This window comes from Lonchura striata, chromosome 2 (genome assembly GCF_050655825.1).
Source record: "Lonchura striata isolate lonStrDom1 chromosome 2, ASM5065582v1, whole genome shotgun sequence".
Classification (NCBI taxonomy): domain Eukaryota; kingdom Metazoa; phylum Chordata; class Aves; order Passeriformes; family Estrildidae; genus Lonchura; species Lonchura striata.
In genome coordinates this window covers 88,229,187-88,249,164 of record NC_140704.1, presented here as the reverse complement: position 1 = coordinate 88,249,164, position 19,978 = coordinate 88,229,187, and the positions used below count along the sequence as shown (strand labels likewise).

At 39.0% G+C, this 19,978-nt stretch overlaps 1 protein-coding gene across 8 annotated transcripts in view; it reads left to right on the top strand.

The window, feature by feature from the left end:
• GRB10 (growth factor receptor bound protein 10) overlaps positions 1 to 19,978 on the top strand; it is a 144,191-nt gene that overhangs the window by 73,918 nt on the left and 50,295 nt on the right. For all 8 annotated transcript variants that reach the window (XR_014952793.1, XR_014952792.1, XM_021546879.4 and 5 more), the window contains 2 exons: positions 13,960 to 14,176; positions 16,868 to 17,009. Coding sequence is in view for 6 of the 8 variants with exons in the window: in XM_021546879.4 (XP_021402554.1) it covers positions 13,960 to 14,176; positions 16,868 to 17,009 (359 nt within the window). In the remaining 2 variants the exon portion in view is untranslated. The remainder of the gene's footprint in view (positions 1 to 13,959; positions 14,177 to 16,867; positions 17,010 to 19,978) is intronic.

Genomic DNA, 19,978 nt, shown 5'->3' with positions numbered 1-19,978 from the left:
GAGCCTTCTAGTGCATGCTCAGTTTCGAGGAGCCAACAGACTAACTAATGAGGGCAGAACTGGGAAATGTTGTTGACAGAGTGGACACTAGAGAGGTTAATAGGTTAGAAAAGAACATAAGTAGCTCTCTATGAAATGATACCCGACTGTGGTGAAAGAGGAAGACAGTAAGAATCTGAAATCCATTTGAGCCAAGTATAAAAGAAGATAACTCTTCAATTCAGCAAGATAACTCTCAAAATTAGTTCATTGCAAGTTGAAAGGAAGCCCATATGGAATGTCTGCTTTGGAGAACTGTTGGAGATGGAGGAAACTTTGAAGTGGTTTCTAGTGCTTTACATGGTGCAGAAGCTCTTGGTGCAGGTCTTTCCTGTTCTGAGACCATATGTTGGTGTTTTATTCATTTTATGCTTAGAATTAAGTGTGTTTAGGTGCATAAACATGTCAGAAAAGAGAAATAACCTTCATTTAGTTTTCACTACTAAAGATTAAAAATACTTTTAGATAACTATACATTCTATGTTCTGTTACAGCTGCCTTGGCTTGTGCTTTAGCTTGTAAATTTGTCAAATAAGGAAACAAAGTCTGTACTTGTTTGTTTGTTTTTCTATCAGATGGTCTTTGGGTCCATCTAAGAAAAGATTGATGAACATCAGTGAAAATATGTTGTCATACCAAAGAAAATGCTTTGGAATTTTTTAAAGGGGAGTAAAATAGCAAAAGATAACATTGTAGTCTTGCATTATTTATGGTGCCTGTAGCTTTGAAAAAAATCTTGTGATGTTAAGGCTGTCACAAAATAAACTGGTATAGTACATTTCTGTAACTGATTCTTACTTTGTCTGTAAAGCAGACATAGCAAGCTTGAGACTTGTTTTAAGCTCATGTAATAAGAGGAGGGGATAAAACCCCTCAAATTTCATAGCTTAATAAAATAAGCAAAATCTGTAGAAAAAAACAACTCTGTTGTAATTTGATGTGAGTTCTGCACTAGAATCTTTTACCAGTACATTGTAACAATAAGCTTCAGTCATTACTGTCTTTCAGTTTACCTGACTGTGATAAGCAGCACAGTATTTATTTCTGCCTTTATGTAAACATTATGCTGCAAGTGGTTCATGACAGCACTTCAGCAAGCTATGTCATGTGAGGATACTTGAGAAATGCATCAAAGGAGCTGACATTCTTGCATTGAGGTTGAAAAGGGTTGCAGCATGTCTCTTAAAGCCAAGAAACTTCAAGGGGAATATCAATCTGAATTTGTTACATTTTCTAAGTCTCTTTGTGCCTATTAAAAAGGATAAGATTCTGTCAAGTTAGTTGCATTTTCAGGTAAAAAAAAAAAAGCCAGATTTAAATTGGGCAAACCACCTAAACAAAAAAAATCCTTTCAAAATATAGCATGAGATGTAGCTAAATTTGGAGTTCTTAACAGCAAGCAGCTGCTTAAGTAATTAAAGTATATAAGGTGCTACTGACCAAAGCAATTAGTATGTAATTTCATTAATGGCATTAGGATTGCAGTAACAATATTTAAGTCTTTCTGTCCAAATCAAGATTGCAGGCAATTTGTGCCATGTCCAAGATGAGGCTGGGAGCAGTGTGATGCTAGGGTGTGTTACAGCACCACTGTCTGAGTGGATCTGTAAATGCACAGGGAGCATCTTGAACTGGCTATGCCTTGTTAACCCTCCTAATTAACATACCTTGCTCGAGAATTTACATGTTCATGCGCTTCTAAATTTTTATAAGCTAGGATGGCAATTAGTTTATATTTCAAACAAAACTTCGTGAGGGCTGCTAATTTTTTTGTTTATCTTTGCAATTAATTTGTAAGCTTGCTGGTGTTCAAGGGAAAAAAGGGAGTTCTGTTTTTGTGTATGTTTTTGTGGTTTGTCCTTAAGTGGTTGGAAAATCTTGGAGAGCTCAGGCAGAATAGAGTGTTCCAAGTCCCCTTGAAATCCAAAGTACTGCCTGTGCATGATAGCTTTTAAGTTGCAAGGTCTGCAAGTCAAAGACAACTGAGTGATGAGCCCAGTGACTACAGCTTCTAGGCTCCAGAATAACCATAAATATTCTTCAGAAAGATGACAATGAGTTTTAGAGCCTAAGCAGAAAAAATACACATCGTGAGAATGTGGCATATACTAAAGTCCAAATACAGGTCACCTCTAAGGATAGGGTGGCATCATTGATGAGTCGCTCGGTCAGAGAACTGAGGGAAGGCGTGCTGCTGGGCCACCCATGGGTATTATTCCTCTGGTGGCTAACCTGGAGGTGCTGACTTTGTTAAAAAGCCACTGAGAGAAGTCCTTCAGAGCCTTCAGGCTTTACAGCAACACTTCTGGCCTACCTTGAGCTCTGTCCTGTTGACGCATTGCCTCTTTCTAGGTCTAAGCCTTTCTAGGTCTGTAAATACGTGGGTGTGCTTTTGGCTGAGCAAACCAGTCTTCTCTGCTTTTCTGGGCTCTATTTCAGATGTGAAACAGAGCGAGGTGAGCAGGTTGTCTCACCTCTTGAGAACACTGACCCGGTGTCCACAGGTTTTTGGGGCGTCTCTCCTAAGAGGGGTGGTGGAGTGAGTAAAGCAGCACAGGACATCAGTGCCCTGTAAGCTCATTTGAGCGTGCTGGTGACATCCTTGTCACATAGGGTAAAAGAAGCGGAGACAGCATCATAAGAAGTGATGGTCTGTTAACAGAGTACCCTTAAGGGAAAATATCTTGTGTTCTGCTTCCAGCCTTGTTCTGTGGACATGCAAGGAGGTGAGTCTAGTCAGGGGATTGGGCTCCATGAACGCTGACTGGATGGAGAGAGCAGCAGGCTGATTTCCCAAAATCACAGGGTATGCCCTGTGTATCTGAACTAAGAATGTGCACAGCTTGTGAAATCAGGCATGTGGGTCTCAGAAGGAAAACAGGCATAATGGAAAACTTTGTTTTGACTCATACTGTGCTGTGATGAGTCTTCTGCATAGCACACCTAGAGATTTCCCCTCTGGGTGAGCCTGATCTTGACTGATTTTCACCAGTGCAGCTTATCTGTGGGATATAAATCACGAAGCACCAGGCTTTGCTTAGGTGAAAAGAAGGGAGACTCAATTTGGTGAGTTGAGTAGAAACATTAGCACATGGTTTTCTTAGGCCTCAAGTTAGGCTGATGTTACTGCTTTTCAGTGAAGTTTTGAATAGTAAATGTAAATTACTTGTTGTTTTGTATTGTTGCTGGTTTTGGGGATGTTGTTGGTGACATAATCCTTGATTGGAGTTGAGGGTTCTTTTGGTTGTTATTTTATGTTAAAAAAACTAAAACAGGTTGACTAATGGAAGTTCTTGGAAACAGTGTAGTCACGGCAGAAGGAGGCATCACAGAACTTTTATAAATGACTGTTTTCTTCCTGAGCAGAGTGGGGTACAGACACCTTCAGTGGTGGCTCCACACCGCCATTTGGGATGAGACTGCAGCAATATGCTTTGCCATCTGGGGATCCGTGTGGCAGGACTGGAGCGTTCCCTTCTCAGCAGTGGAGGTTCACGCTTCCTTACAGCAGTAATTCCTCTGAAATTATCCACCCTTTGCTGACAAGGCCAAGGGAGGAGATCTCCTTATTCTGCACCCCTAAAGGACTATGTGATTTTTCAGAAGCAGCTGCTTGGCTTGCCTGAAAGAACAGCTTAAAAGAGACAGCTGATTTGGGGACAGCGTATCTGTGTGCAGATGAAATTAAATGCGTGCCCCAAAACAGTGCTCCTTTAGTAGGGCAAAAAAATGTAGGGAAAGCTTATATCGATGTGCTGCTTTATGCAATAAGAGGACATCTGGATGGCAGCTGCCTTTGTCTTTGAAGTGAAACTAAGGTAGTTAGGCTTGCTTATTTTTTTTGTCAGGTACTGGATTTAAAATTCAAGTCAGAGGCAATTTCTAATGTTCTACAAATAAGTTTCTACAAGTTCCCAACAGCCTCTTAAAGGAGGCTTTTTTTAATGCAGTGTTGTAATTCCAAACAACTCTCCCTCAGTTTAGTCTCTTAAAGATATTTTACCAAAATGATGATTGCAGTTAACACTAAACTATTAAAGCAACTGATAAAAAGAAACCAAAATTACTGTGGCGTTAAAGCATTTTACTTTTTCATTTGACTTTGGTTCTCTTAAATTTGACAAGAAGTACCTTAAATAGTAAATGTTCCAGCTGTCTGCTTTGTAAGTCCATCGGTCATAGCTAGGTAACTATTATATGCTGAAAACGCAATATTTAATTAACTTGGAAGAATAGCTGATTCATTAATTGCTGTGTGCAACTTTTGGAACTTATATTACATCTTCAAACATGCTTTCTAAGCCAGCAACAAACCTGTTTGAAGCAAAATTTAAAACTCACGGTTTAACCTTAGTAGGAGTAAAGGTTAGCTCAGGTATCAGGTGATGAGGGTCATGCCTCATTTAACAACAACAACAACAACAATAATAATAATAATAATAATAATAATAATAATAATGCTTCAGCACCAGCTCTGCAGACCCATCACTTCCTGAAGAGAAATGCTAATGGAGTTTCTGGGTCAATCCAATTACTTTTTACTTAAAAGCTTTGTTGAAGTTGTTGTGGAGTAGATTTTAAGTGAAGCCCCCTATGCAAGAAGGCTGGAGTTTGCTGGCTGCCAGGCAGGGACTTCCCCAAGCAGTCAGGACGCTGGTGCTTGAGCAGACAGGGTGTTGCAGGCTTTGGCTGCAGCTACAGCAGCACGTTGGAGGTTATGTATGATGTTTCCCAGAGCAGGGATAAAGCTTGGGCTTTCTTGGCAGGATAGGAGGGACTAATCCGTGCAGTGGTACTTATATTGATTTGTAAGGATTGTTCAGCTGGGATTACTCAGCTGGATATTATGATGTTTAATCAGGGAAGGAGAATACAGGTTCCTGAAAGGAAAGCAATAGATGCTTTGACTGTTTTTAACTTTGCCTTTAAAAAAAAAAAAATAGATTTGCAAGACACGTGTAGCTCTTCTCATCTCTGTGACTTTTTAACTTCCTTTTGAACTGTGACTTGTGTAGTAGTGTTATTTGTCTATATTTGATTTGCACTCTCACTTTTTTCTTCTTTTTCTCAGACACAGGCAATAAGAATAAAGTATCCAAGTAAAACTTCAGAAAAGTACTATGAGTAAAAATCTATATATAGGAAATGGTAGAATAAATTAGGAAAAATAATTTTTTTTATATATAAACATGATAAAAATATATAATTATTAGGTATTTTCAAGCTTTTTATTCTGTTTCTGATGTAGGGCTAGGTAATCTCAGTAAAAGTGCAACTAAACCTGACCTTTTCTGTGTCAAATTGCAGCTCTCACTGGTACAAGATATCTTCTTAAAGTCATTCTCTCATAAATATGACTGTCTAATATAATATGCAGTCAAGCATCTACCCTGTGGTCATCTGACAGTATTTCAATTCCCCTATTCATTGCCACCCAGTGTTGTGCGTCTTCAGGTCTGATTTGTAAGTTCCTTGATGGCTCAGTAGATTAATATGTTTGCCTCTTATTTGAACAATTCCAGTGGATTTTTTGTTTGTTTTGTATGGACTGCACAGGCCAGGATCCCTTCTGCTGCCCAGATGTTCCACACACACGTCTTGAAGGATAAGTGACAGTCTGTGTATGATCATAATTTTGGGATATATTGACAGGGCTTGCTTTCTCAGTTTTGCAGTTGAGATAATGTATCAAGTGCTGGACACCCAGTTAACCTCACCTGGAAGATAAGACTTGGATGGAGAATCCCTGGGGTCAGTTGATCTGTCTGTATCTCATGTTCACTCTTTCTTTTCTTTTTTGTCCTGAGTTAAGGGTGGGCTACAACAAGGCTCTAGGGTCATGACTATTACTCACTAAGTTTTGACTTAAGCTTTAGCTTTCCTTCTGTTCCTGTCTCCTTTTGGGCCAGGAAAATCCATCTGGCCTGTGCACTCTGTGATGTATTGCAGCCTTCACCAATGTAACTGCTTTGTCCTTGGGGGTTTTTTAAGGATTGGTCTACTCTGACCCCACGTTTGGAATATCCCATTCTGCCTTCTATGGTGCTGCTTCTGTCTGGGTAACTGAGTCTGGTTTGGGTTTTCTTTGTCTTGATAAACCCAAAGAAAGAAATGCTTTCTTTTTAAAGGTCTGTATCAGTCATTTTCTTAAATCAATGAATTAAAAGCAGGTGACACAAGAAAAATATACAGGAAAACCACTGAACCTCATGTTCATGGAAAAAACCCGCAGATGTTACCAGTTACTTGAAAATTAATCTTTTCACTGGATTTTGTAATCTGCTCGAGAATTATGGTTTCCCAGAGTCTACTTAATCTGCTGTTCTGCTTAAGTGATGTGCTTACTCAATAGTTACTATACAGCAGTGGTTGTGCAGGCACTGGTCTGTGAAGAGGGTTTTGAAAGGCTGATTGCTGTCATCAGCGATAGCTGGACAAGGGTGTGCTCACCCCAGCAGGAGGTGGGCTGTTCCAGTGTGCAGTGACACAGGATCAGCTGCTGTCCTGTTTGTCTTTGGGTTCAAACTTTGACCTGATGCTCTTTTAGGAAGGAAGGTATGCTTCCTTCTTTTTCTTTTTTTTTTTCTTTTTTTTTTTCTTTTTTTTTTTTTTTCTCCCCCAAAGCTACAAATTTCTTTTGAGAAAATGGGTATCATAAATTCTGTTTTCTAAATGGTCCATGTGAGTCTGGAAAAGGGACTGGCCGTGACTTACATATTTTAATCTTATCTCTTACAGTTGGAACATCAGCAGTCAGAATTCTAGATGGTTTAGATGGTTTTTCCTTGGATTTCAAGCCCTTCTCATACTGATGCCATTAGTGCTTCAACACTTCTGTGTGCAGTAAAGTCTAACAAGAGTTTAGCAGTGATGGTGGTGGTGGTGATATCCACCTACAGCAATTGTCTGTCAAGGCAACCACTATCCATCCATTCCACAAAAGCATCAACCTGACTACAGTCCATGGGTTAGAAATGGGAGCATGTAGAGTGGGAAGTGCTTCTAAATGCTATGTGAATAATTGCAGCACCATCAAAGGGCAAAACCAGTAAAATCTCCATCAGAGACATTCTTTGCCTTAGTTTATCCTTGTAATTAACAAATAAACCCTCCTTGTCCACCCTCCCTTCCCCCAAATACCTAGATTTCATCATCTTCACTTTTTGGGATGTCAAGCATTAGGTGTGAACTGGACAAAACCAGAATTTTTAATTTTTTAGCCTTCCATCTTTTTCTATCAGAATTCCTAAAACTCATTTTGCCCACTAAGCCAAGTGTACAACTTCATTCCTTCCTGCTGCAGGGCACCTATCGCCAGTTGTTCCTGTTACTCACTGAAGCTTTGGTTTTTTATGAGCACCTTTCATATGTAGCTTATTCCTATAGTTGTTACCTAGCAACATTAACTTTGTTCAATTTAATTTGTCTTCTATTTCAAGAAATCTATCAGGTGTGTTTTGAGAACATATCTGGAGTCCAACCATGAACCTTTAGAAAAGAGGTGTGAAATAATAAAGAGAGTTCTCTCCAGCACCTGTAATTAATGTATGTGTACTTGGTGTTAGCCATCACAGCCATACTGGCAGAAATGGGAATAGATGTGTGTGGCATTTAAAAATCACCTGGAGAATACTGGATCAGTTACAAGTTTACTGTTGATTTCTCTGTGTGGTTCTCTGGTCTCAGTGTGCTCAAAGATGCCTATCTCAATTTCATGCTCTTATACCAACCAGCATCTCTGTTTCTTGCCCTTCTCTCCATGGCATGGTCCATTTAGCATTTTGCAAGCTACATGCACTAATGTGACATTTTGTAGGCCAGCAGCTGTAGTTACAGTACAAAATAGAGGATTTCACTTATCTGAATAACATTAGAATGCAATAAAAGAAAGGCATGCAGAGGCCCATAAGGAAACTTACAGGGCACATAAAGTTTTGGGGTTCAGGCTCGTAATTTTTAATTCAGACTGTGGCTGCTCTGGGGTTAGTGATGCCTCTAGGACACAAAGTTGTGTTTGTGCCTTCTGCTTTCACTTTAAATGAACAAAAAACCCTCTAAGCTTCTAATGTTCAACTGAGGCAGTCTTGATATTTTTATAATTCTGTCTGACAGCCTTCTCTGATCTGGAGAATAGTGTGAAAGCATAGGGTTTGCAAATGTTTTTTATATTGTCTTTTTGTTTCTTGTGCTAAACTTCCCATCCATATGGAGCTTTCAAGAAATCAGAAGGGGAGAGATTGAATAGAATTGGAGCTGATATTGGGAACAGAGGGTGTCATTCAGCTGTAGCATCACTGTAGAGGGCACTGTCGGGTTTTTAAAAAATTGCAAGAGATCTGCTTATTATCATCCACCTTCTGTTGCATGCATCTCTCAGAGGTGTAGAAGCTGCCAAGTACTAAATACATGCATCTGTAGGGGGCTGTGGATACTGATTGTATGAAAATTGCAGATCAACTGGTGCCTGTGGCATTAGTGGAAGCTGAAACCAGACTACAGAGGGATATGAGACATTCATGTACACATAGCGAGTGTAGTAACATGCTGAGAGGGAGAAAGAAATAGAGGAGTACAAGTGGACTTCTTTTTGCATCATTACAGCTGTGTGTTGTCAGTAATAGTACACTTTCAAAAAATTGTAGTGATGGAGATTCCTGAAAAGTCTTTTCAAAATGTCATTTGGACATGGTACTGGAGGGACATGCTGCAGTGCTCTTGTGCAAGGGGTGCCCTTAATATACAAACCCTTGTAGAAGGGTTTGTATACACATCTCATGTGGTAATCCTTGCCTGCATTTTTGACCCTAATGCATGAGATTTACACAATGCCAAAACCTTTTCAAAGCTTAATTGCATCACCAGTACAAATCAGAATAACTTACATGCAGTTTTAGAGGATTTTAAATAGGATCTTGAGATAGATACCACAAGTACTTCATATGCCTTTTTTTTTTCCTTTTCAACAGTACCTTTCTGTACAGTTCTTCTGTTCATTTTACTATAAATGTATTTTCCCTGTATCACCTGTGATTTACATAGTGTTTCACTACATCATCAATGCAGAATGGTAGGCTGTATGCAACTATTTGTTCCTTTTCTTTCACTGTTTCCATTAGTCTCCTTGAGAGTTAATTCATATGTGCTGGAGGGGCTGCTCACAACTTGGAATCCATATTCTACTCAGCTAACTTCAGTGAAATCTTCTATTAGGTATATCTTAGCTTTTTTGTTTTGTCAAGATGGCTCTTGAATGTGCTGCTCTGAAACTCATTTTGCTGGTGTTAGGTTGTCAGATAGGAATAGGTGATCAATCAATAACTAATTACCTGTATCAAACATTTGTTTATAGATGTGCTGTTAGGTTTCTTATATATCAGATTTAATTCCATGGCGATAGAAAAGTGGTATAGTTTTTTTATAAGTCTTTTACCTAATTCCTAGTAGCTCTTACATCAGTTATCTCTGGGAACTGATACAAGGGATAATGCTGGATGATTAAATTCGAAAATGAGCAAACAAGAACAAAATTATTTTTTAAAATAAAATGTTTTCATAAGCCTCTTAAATCACAACTAATTTAAGTCCTGTGATGGTTTTCAAGTGTGTTCCCTATGAACTGTGGACCATATATGAGAGGGAAGGGCATTTGCTGAACTGTCATTTAGAGACATTAAATGCATCCTGGTCTCTAGTCCAAATCTGAGATTCTTTCCATATTCATCTCTTTTTCAGTAAATAGAATTTCTGCAATGCAGTGAGCCCCCTGACAGCTGTGAAAATACCTGCTTTCTTCAGGAAGCTGGCACAGTTGAAGATGAGCAGGATCATTTCAGCTTTATGTCGCTTCAGAATAAGTGGGATCCTGCTTAGTCTTGTTAGCTGAGCTTAACATGTCAAGGCCAACAATTACCAAAATAAGTAAATAAATGAGGATCTAGGGGATAGATAAGGGCTAGAAACAGAAAGGCAAGTGGGACATGGTTAAGTACAGATTAAAGTTTGCTCAGGCCTAATTTAGGGGTTATCATCCCTCCTATGTTGTGCTCGAAAACATTAAAAAATGTATTCAGAAAGTGTTGTTTTTTTTTTTTTTAAATGGAGCATGACAGCTTACCTACCTAGCTAGCTTAACTATCTTAGTACAGTTTTTGTAACAAAGTTTTCCTCTTTCCTTGAATTGAACTTTTAAATCTTTTCTTGTAATTGAAATCATGATTTACTTTACCAAAAATATTACTTGCAACATCCAGTGGAGCTGGTTTCTGAACAAAGCCAAAGTTTAACAAATTGTGGGCAAAGAAACAGAAGGAAGTTCAGACATCTGCCAGTGTGTGCACTTTGGTTCTAGTTTGGGAATGAACATTGTTCACAGAAGAGTCTACTAAACTGCCAGTACCCTGTCCACCACCAGAAGTATGTCAGAGCTAGGTTTTGCAAGTGTTCTCATTTAAAAATGACAGTCAAAAGTTAAGGGCTGTTTGCATCTTTGTGCATGGAAATGCTAAGTAGCTTCTGTGCTGTTCAGTTGAAATGGAAGACTAGACCTTGAATATCCACTTTCCTACCCCTTGATTTTATGGTAGAATTCAATACAGATTAAGGAAAATATAATTTTGTATCCCTGGAAGTAAACGTATGCAAGATACTTGGGGAGCTGGAAGCTCCTCAGCTACCTGTAACTCTGGCTGCTAGATTCTTTCAGGTCAGTCACAAAACCTGTGTGTGCATACTTAAAGGACCAGCATAGTGCTGTGCTGGATCTAAATCCAATTATTTGCAAATTTTGCTGTTAACTAGCATGTCTTCTCAAAGTCAGTTTTGTCAACATTTTTTTTTTTTTTTCTGCATAGGGTTGTCTTGATGGAGGCGGGATCTCACTGGTTGGTATAGAGATACTTCGAAGGATTGCACTATATATTAAATACCCTTCTGAACAGTGTGCCTGCATATGTTTTAAACAGTTAGAAATCCTGTGGAGGGCTTATTTGGTTTTTGTTTAGTTAAGCTCTGTGGAGAGCCATCACAGTAACATACTGGATTACTTGGCAGGCTGAGACATCTGCTGGCACTTCCGAGGTGTAGGCTGTGGCAGTGAGGTTTCCTATTGCATCATGCTGAAACCTCTCCAAAACATAATGGTATTTAGTACTAAATGCCATTGTATAGAGATGATACTGTATGAAATTGAAGATTGCAGCTTTGTCTTCAAAAAGCTTAAGAATCTTAAGGATCTTTTGCTCCTGCAAAAGTTTTATAGCAAGATTGAGGGCTATTATTACCAGTGCTTCACCCACAGAGAAAAGGAGCTGACAGAGGAGTGAAGCCAGATTCTGGACTTCAGTGCAGCATATTATTAGGAAAACTCTATATGCACCTTGTCAAGTGCCTGTCCTGTTAGAAATTGAATTTAGGTGTGTAATTGATATACTTAAAAGCCTGCTATGGTAATTCAATGCTTTAAACTATGTACTTGTTTTGCTTAGTGTTTTACATGAAGTGCCTCACTTTATGCATATTAGGCTACATAGGACACCTTTGCAACTATTTGCTTATTCAGAGATAGCTTGAGATGACTCTTAATCATTCCTCCCATGTTACAATCACCTAAAAACGTAATGATCTTGCACACCAATAGCTTTGTGTAAATTGTTAATAAATTAGCACCCTCAGGGACCAAGCCATATGGACTTCCACTGAATATATGCCTTGACTTTCTTCCCTTTCTGCTTTTCACCGTGCTAAACAATTGCTGTTAGTTACTGTAATTTACTCCCTGACTCTGTGGTCAGGGTCTGTCTTTTATGTCTCCTACATCCAACCCCAAAGCTTTTACATGACAGCCATCTGACACCCTACAGCTCGGTACTTTAGATGAATGATAAAATTTAAAAGCCTTGTAATTCGGCCTGTCCCTCTTTATGCTCCTACTTCTGTGGTTCCCTTGTGATTGCTCAAGAAGTGTTTTCAATATGTCCTCTCCAAATAGGATAAAAATCTGGAGGATGGCATGAAATTTAAATTGCAGCTCTGTCTCAAAATCACTAAAAATAGCAGGAAAAATTATTGTAGACTTTGTCCAAGCAAAGCAAAGTGTAGATTGTTGAAAACGCATCAACTAGCTGACATACAGAGAAGATGCTGTAACCTAGTGAAGGTGAGTCTAATAGAAGTGTAGTAGCTGTTAAATACAAAAATTCAGGGAAATTGAAAGGAAGAAACCTGTTTGTGGGGTGATGTTGTGGTTTTCTTGATTTTTTGTTTTGTTTTGCTTTGGTTTTATTTTTGTTTTTTTGATGTGTTCAAATCTTGAAATCCTCTTGAGTACATTCTAAGTGAAGGCTAAGTGGCTGTTATTTTATAGAAAAGAGTCTACTGACTTGCAGTGAGATACATAGTATTTCAGGTCACTAAATAGAGCTCAGGTGTAGGGGCATGACCAGAAACCTGTTTAATTCTGAGCAGGTCCTTTGTTCACCCAACACTGAGAATGGAGGTCATCAGCATCTCAATACAATTGCCATGTAAATGCCATGTTCAGATCTCATTATGGTTATCAGAGCATGTCGTTGGTGGACAGAAATTGAGTTATGCTGTTTCAGATTATATCCTCAAGAAATGTGATATTTGTACAAAATCATTTATGGTATCTAAAAGAAAATAGTGCAACTGGTTGCATGCTGCTTCTGATGGTTCATTTACTTAGAAAATATGGCAAAAGAATGGATAATGGAAAATACAGTGTGTTTAAGCTACAAAGTAGAGTGTGTTTACCAGCTCCATTGATTGTCTCTACTTTCCCTCCCTGTCATGAGGAGTTTTGTGAGACAGAAAGTTTGCAGGCAGCAATGGTATATTTTGCCAGGCCAGTTGATGCATCTGGAAAATAAGGGCATAGTTTTGGCTGCACAAGGCTCTGGTCAGGAGTAGCTGTTCCAGCAGTGGCTGTGCTGTAACCAGAAGCAGATATCAATGTGTGTGTTCGTCAGCCTGCTGAACTCCTGATAGGGAGTGATGTAACTTGTGGCTAGGGAGTAATTACAGTGCTCAGCAAGAGGAGTTCAGAGAGTGGTTAGTGCAAAGGGCTTGCAGAGTTCTCTTGTCTTGCAGAGTAATTATGATTGTTAGGGAGGAATGACTGAGCACAAGTTATTTATTTACAGTGAGGTAAGGTGGCGTATTTAGAAAGGTTGGTGCCCTTTTTAGGGACGGATGTTCCTCCAGCCAGCCATACCACACCCTTGGTTGATTTACTTTGTATTCTTTAAGGTAGAAGTCTATCGCACTGCAAGAGCAAGGATACAGATAGATCTTTTTACATGAAAGTTGCTGGATTGCCCTTCAAAATACTGTATCACAAAAATACGGTAGGATTTTTAACAAGATATAGCATTCACCTGTATAATGACGTATTGCAGGACTGCAGAACTGTCTTAGTTTTTTTTTTTTACTTCTAAATTATTTCATCTTGTGAAGTATTTAATACAGTATTGGACAATCTAAACTTGATACTTTGCCAAGCCAAACCGAGGTATTTTTAAGTGATACGCTTTGGAAATATATGGCAGTTCATCAGTAAGTGAAGTGGTGCTTCACATTAGCATTGTCATTATTAGAAATCCCTACAAATTCTGGTTACACACACACACACACATATATATAGTAAATACTGTAATATTTATTCTGTGTCCATAGCTTTCCTCCATGGAAGACAAAACAAATGTCCATTGCTGGCTCTTACTAGTTTCTACTCTAAGAGATACTCTAAGAGAAATAAATTATTTCTGTAATTGTAATTTTCACTGTAAAAATGTAGTTAAATAATTATGTTATAATTCTATTGAAACTTAATCTTTGCTGTTGGCACATTTCCTTTGCCTGGGACTTCCAGGTGTGTTACACTGCCTTTATTTTGTCTTTCAGATGACGATGTGGACCTGGAAGCTTTGGTAAATGATATGAATTCCTCATTTGAAAGTTTATACTCTACATGCAGCATGCAGTCGGAAACCACTCCGCTCCTCCAGAATGGCCAGCTGAACCGCAGCCAGCTGCCGTCCTCGGGGCCCAGCACCCTGCAGCCCCTGTCCCCGAGGCAGAGGGTGCAGCGCTCCCAGCCAGTGCGCATCATGGCAGTCAGGTAGGGACAAGGCACTCGCCTCCTTTTCCAGCAGTTGTCATGAACTGGCTTCAAAAGAACTATATTTTAAAATAGGAGATACACTTTGGTGAGGAGCTTAGTGTTAGACTGGACTTTTGCATTAAAACATGTACTAAGTATGTAAAGGACATAATATTTCCACGTATTATCACCCTTCTTTTAGTCAAGGTTTGATGTTTCTGCAGTAGCTGATTTGTAGAAGTGTGTCATTGGTACCAATTGGCAGAATCTATATCCATATTTGGATTTTTTTCCAAACTGTTAAAACCAGTGCTCTCAAGTCTGGTGTCCACTGACAGCCTGTAGTTTTTATTAAACGTAAGAGATCATAATAGATAGATGAGAGTATGCTCAACTACTTTTGATATACCTCTCTCTTTGTGAAGGTTTCCTGAATAATTTAAGACCAACAAACAAAAAATGGAGAACATCTTAGTTATGTATCTGTTCTTCACAAGGCACTTTCAACTCACTCAATTGAGTGCACTGTGGAAGTCATTACCAAAAAAAAGTGTTTAAGTTGTCCTCCTGTTGTAGGGCTGAGTACTTGAATTCAGGCTTCAAGTTGAAAACTCTTGGGGAGTATATAGGTGATGTACAGGTTCTTAAAATCTTTTTAGGCAGCAGGAGGAAGGGAGCTCCTGTCAATGCTGAGTGGTAAATTAATTTCTTTCCTACTAGTTAACAGTTTGTTCTTTGAAGGGTCTGAAAAGTAATATAATAAAAGAAAAATTCCAAGCGTAGAAGGGGTGGCTTCTAACTTTTAATACTGATGTATTGCTTATAGGAATAGTATACCTAAGACAGGCAGCTTTTCTATTTGAATGGGTATGCAGTGCAGCTAAGTCAGCTGATGATGCCATCAGTTCTACAGGTGTTTCATAGTTAACCTTGGATGGGGCTGTAGGAGAAAATGTACTCTCTGGAGTCCTATAGCTGTTGATATTTTGTAAATATCTCAGTCAAAACAAATTATTTTTGGTATTTAAAATCTTAGCAACTTGTATTTTGAGAACACTCTGCCTTTCTGAAATCTGTACGTGCCTGCACACCAGAACTCCTGTTTATCATCACCAAAGAAGTAATGGTGAAGCTTCTATTCAGGGTTATCTGGACCTATCTTGTTTCCCACCAGAACAGAGTGATTGACTCTGATCTCCTAGGAATACAGGTTTATGTGTGTATCACTTATGAAGTAAATGATGCACTGGCAGCAATACAGGCACAGCAGAGCACAGCACACAGAATTCCCAGCTTCAGGAAACCACACCTTTCAAATTGTATTGAGTCTGTGGTTCCACTTCTTACAGTGGAGGTCAGTAAAAAACTTGCAGTACAGCACCCTGTTGCACAGATATGACATGTCTGCTGCTCTGAGGAAATCTTACACTGTCCTTTTACCCTGTGCTGTAGAGAACTGCACACATGGGGAGCACAAAAAAAAAAAAACGAAGCAGATCAAGTAGTTGTTGGCATAGTTCATAGTTATTATTGGAACCTGCTATTTATTGCAACCCTCCAGATCTGTAAGACTTATTCATGGAACATCAAGGCAACTAAATTACAGGACAAAGTTACCTGTGGAGCAGATTTCACAGTAGTTAAATTTTGTCATCTGCCAGGTACAGGCAAAGACAATGAGAGTACCCAGAGTGGCAGATGCTGCTGTGGGCAAACCCAGCAGTTGTCTCCCAGGCAGCTCTGTTGAGGAAGCTCTGCTTGCTGAAGGAATGCAGAAAAATGAGAGCAAACTGGATGACTGGATGTTTAATGATTTGCCTTTCAAATCCGGAAGTTAGTTGATTTGGAAACTTTCATGATTGCCACTAGATGGTGCCTTCTGCTTAGGCATGGAAGGGCAGCCTTCTGCAGTCAGCTGGTGCATCTTCAGTGGTGATGCCCGGGCAGCAGGGAAACCAAAAGCCATCTGTGTAGTCACGAATAGGTCTTACAGCTTTTCTGGTAGGTTTTAGTTTTTCTCCAGGGGTACTATAGACTGGAACTTGAAACTTTGTTACATGTAGACTCATGAGGCGGTGGATGCAAACTTGTCTGAACAGTAACTGTGCAGCGGGCATAAGGTGGGAGGGTACAATTCCAGCTAATTGTTTATTGCTAGAGCCACGCCTTTGCCTTTTCATTTCTCCGGGAAATGCCACGTTGCTTGGAGATAGAATCTCGTATTCTAATGAGGCAACAATATTGGTTTAAGTCTCAGCTTAGAGAACTCTACAGTAGGGTAGTTCATGTTTGTTTTCAAATCCACTTGGAATTTGGTTCTGAGTGACTGCCATTGTTTTCTCCTCTTTCACATTGGTTTGGAAGAGGTTTACTGACTTTCTGGGATACACAGCTTAAGCTTGTAATCTAGTGCTTACAACAGTGAGTACAGATAGATATTTCTGTTCATTTTATTTGCACAGTTACCTCATTTACTCACACAAGTAATCAAATTATCAGCAACAAAAGAAGCATGGATGCCTGGTCATTTTTTGCATGCAATTACCTACTTTGTGCTTGGAGCTGCTGTAACTGTATAGTAGTTACCTAGAAAAAGAGTAGGTTTGATTCCTTGTCTTTAGTGTCATTATCACAAACCCTGGGGGAGGAGAGCCAGGTCTAGTGATGCCAATTTGCTCCTCTTAATGCGTAGTGCTTCTGTATTTGTAGGCGTCTTCAAGAAGAAGAGCAGCAATTCCGAACATCATCTTTGCCGGCCATCCCAAATCCCTTCCCAGAACTTTGTAGCCCTGCAAGCTCTCCAGTGTTGGCCCCTGGATCTTTACCTCAGAGTCAACCTGCTAGTAAGCATGTGAGTATGGGATGAAGCTTTGGGTCATTCATTTGCGTGCAAACCAGCAGTGGAGTACTTCATTTTGAAGGCAGAAAGAAAGCTTCCAGATAAGTAAAAAACACTTGTGGACTTTGTCTGTGAGTAGGGCAGCACTGGCCGAGAGAGTATCTTCAAATAGGCTTCAGACATTTTTTAAAAGGGTTGTAAAAAAGATGTGTAAAAATGAAGTAAGCCTCTTTCAGATAAATGCATGTTGTGAATAGAGCAGTGATGCTTAATATCCTTCAGATTTTGTTATTCAGTCTAAAGATGTACTAATTCTGAAGTCAAGTGAATTATCTTAGAGTTGGATGAGGATCTGTGCCTTTTATACTGCATATTCTAGGTGTCACATAAACACTGAACAGCTGAATTTTTTAAAGACATGGTGGTGCTTTATTTGCTGTTTTTCATGAAGCTGCTCAAAAAGCAAGGGTGTTCTTATAGCTTGTAACTAGGCACAGCTCATTGTAACGGAATTTAAGGGGAAGGTTGTCCCATGGAAAGCTGGTGGAGTAATTTTCTGGGTTCTTAGCAGTTAAAATAGCCCAGTCTGACCTTTCATGTGGTTCGGAGCAGTAACTTCAGCAACACAGCAGTATTTCTTCTCTGTCCTACTCCACTCTATTAGAAACAATAATCTTGTTTTGTATCATTCCTCAAGCACACTTGAAGACTACAGCTGGGCTCAAAAACCTTTGTTTTGTAAGCTGTGCTGACCTGCATGGGAATGAAATATGAGTTACTCTGGCTATTGTTGCTTGCAACAATTCTGTTCTTGAGTACCCAAAAATATTGAGAAGTTCTGTGTCACTGCTCTATTAGTTTGTAATTAGCTCCTACATCCTCTCTGGGAGATAAAGGGCTTGGGTACAGCTACAAGCAGGAGACCCAAATGTCTGCCTTTGAGTGGTCTGTGTTGGGTTACAACACGTAAGTTGTAACAAAAGTGCCATAAACAGCTGCCCCCTTTCCTGAGAGACACAGTGCATCTCCACTGCTTTTACTGTATTTCTTACACATACAAGACAGACAGATAACTAAATCATGCCCTGGGAAAAACAATGAGCCATCCCATTGGGAATTTAGCACAGGGCTCTGTCAGAGACCCAGGTACTAGCTAAGCAGAGAGGCTGTTTTGACAAGGCAGTGACTCTGGGGAGATAAAACTGGGGCAATTTTGCCTCCTGGCACTTGCCAGCAGGACAGTAGCATAGCTGTCTTTCTGAAATAAATTTTAGTTTCTGATAAACCTGTGTTTACTCTCTCCAAATATTATCCTGGTTCAGGGTTTCTTTGCCTTTTAGCTCAATGTTTTACTAAAATTACCCAAGCCACCCTAAACTTGGGTCTGTAAAACCTTAAGGAACACTAAATGATCTGTGAGTCATTTTTTCATTGAATTTAGAAACTAGTGGTTTAACAGCAGATAAATATAAAAATAACCAGTCTTTTAATGTATGTAAGAAGGATGGCCATAAAAGCAGAATAAAAAGTCTTCTATTTTCACAAGTTTTACCTTGTATTTTTTTAAATTATTCTACCTCACTTTAAAATTAAAATTTTTGACAAATGTTTTGAAAGCCTAAAATGAAATAATTTCTATTATATAGATATGCCTGCTGCTAAATTTTTTAATCAAAGACAATCCATTATAGTGTTAAAACCTTTTAGGGTACAAGCTGAGGAGGTAAAGCATGTTGGAAATAATGGTTTCTTTTGCAGATGCAAATACAGTGATCGTTTCAGCCTATCAACTCATTGGAGGCAGTTGAGAAACAATGGATTGGGGTGAGGGAAGAGTAGGGAAGTGTTCTTTTCCTCTCAAAGTATTTTGCTCTCTTTAATGAAGGGTTAGAGAAACAAAACTGAACAAAACCTTCTATAGTTAAAGTATGAATGGTAAAAGAGAGTAGGTTTGGTTTTGTCATTAAGGAAGAAAACTATCTCAATTTTAAACATGGAATATCATTGAATAACAAAATAATCTCTCTGTTCAGTCTCTTGATTTGTTTAACTCAGTTTTAGTTCTCTTCACTAATCTGCTAAACATCATGAGTAAAAAAAAATAATAACTTAAGAAGTGATATACATCCTTCCAACTTCAACCCATTAAAAAATGTAGATTTAGGGAATTTGAGTAAATTATTTGACGACATGCTCTGGCTGAGAGAAATGTCTGTGAATACAATACAAACTACTGACTAACAAAATGAGTTATGAGTTTAGTTAAAGGTGTTCAATAGCAAGTTTTAATAACTGGCAGTTAGGGAAAATATGTTGTGCTTTAAGGAAAATATAAATACAATATTAAATGCTAACCTAAGGTCCTCTGCTTGTAAATTACGAACACAGTTTAAATTGGAGATGGGAATGAGCCATTCTGTTTACATGGGATATATGAGGACCTAGTGAATTCCTTTGGTGCTTCTTGAGCATTTACAGGTAAATAAGCCAACAAATGAGTAAGCAGTTCCAGCCAGCAGTGCTGCAGCTCTGATCACACAGGGCATCACAGCACACACGTGGGGTGGAGGAAGTGTTGCTTTTGGTCAGCTTGTATTTGTGGCACTTGAGAGGGTCTCAGGTTAATGTAGCTTTTGGGGATTTCAGAAAGAAGTGAGTATTTTGTTTGCTGACCATGTGAAACAATGGAGAGATCACTGGGAAGCTGGGGGTCTGATGACTTCATAAGAAAGGAAATGTTGGCATTGTTCCTCCTGGAACACCTCACTGTTGTTTAATAATTGTAAAATATGACTCTGTGATTATAAAATCTAGTAGTGGTTATGCAAGAGGAATTTAAAGATCCAGTCTTGTTAAACATAGAAGAGTCTCATGTCATATTGCCAAGTCTTAGGCATAAAGAAATGTTTGAACTCTGTTCAAGTTTTACTGAAAGTTATACTTTTTCCCAGTTTATTGTTTCCTGTAGGAAAAAGATGCAT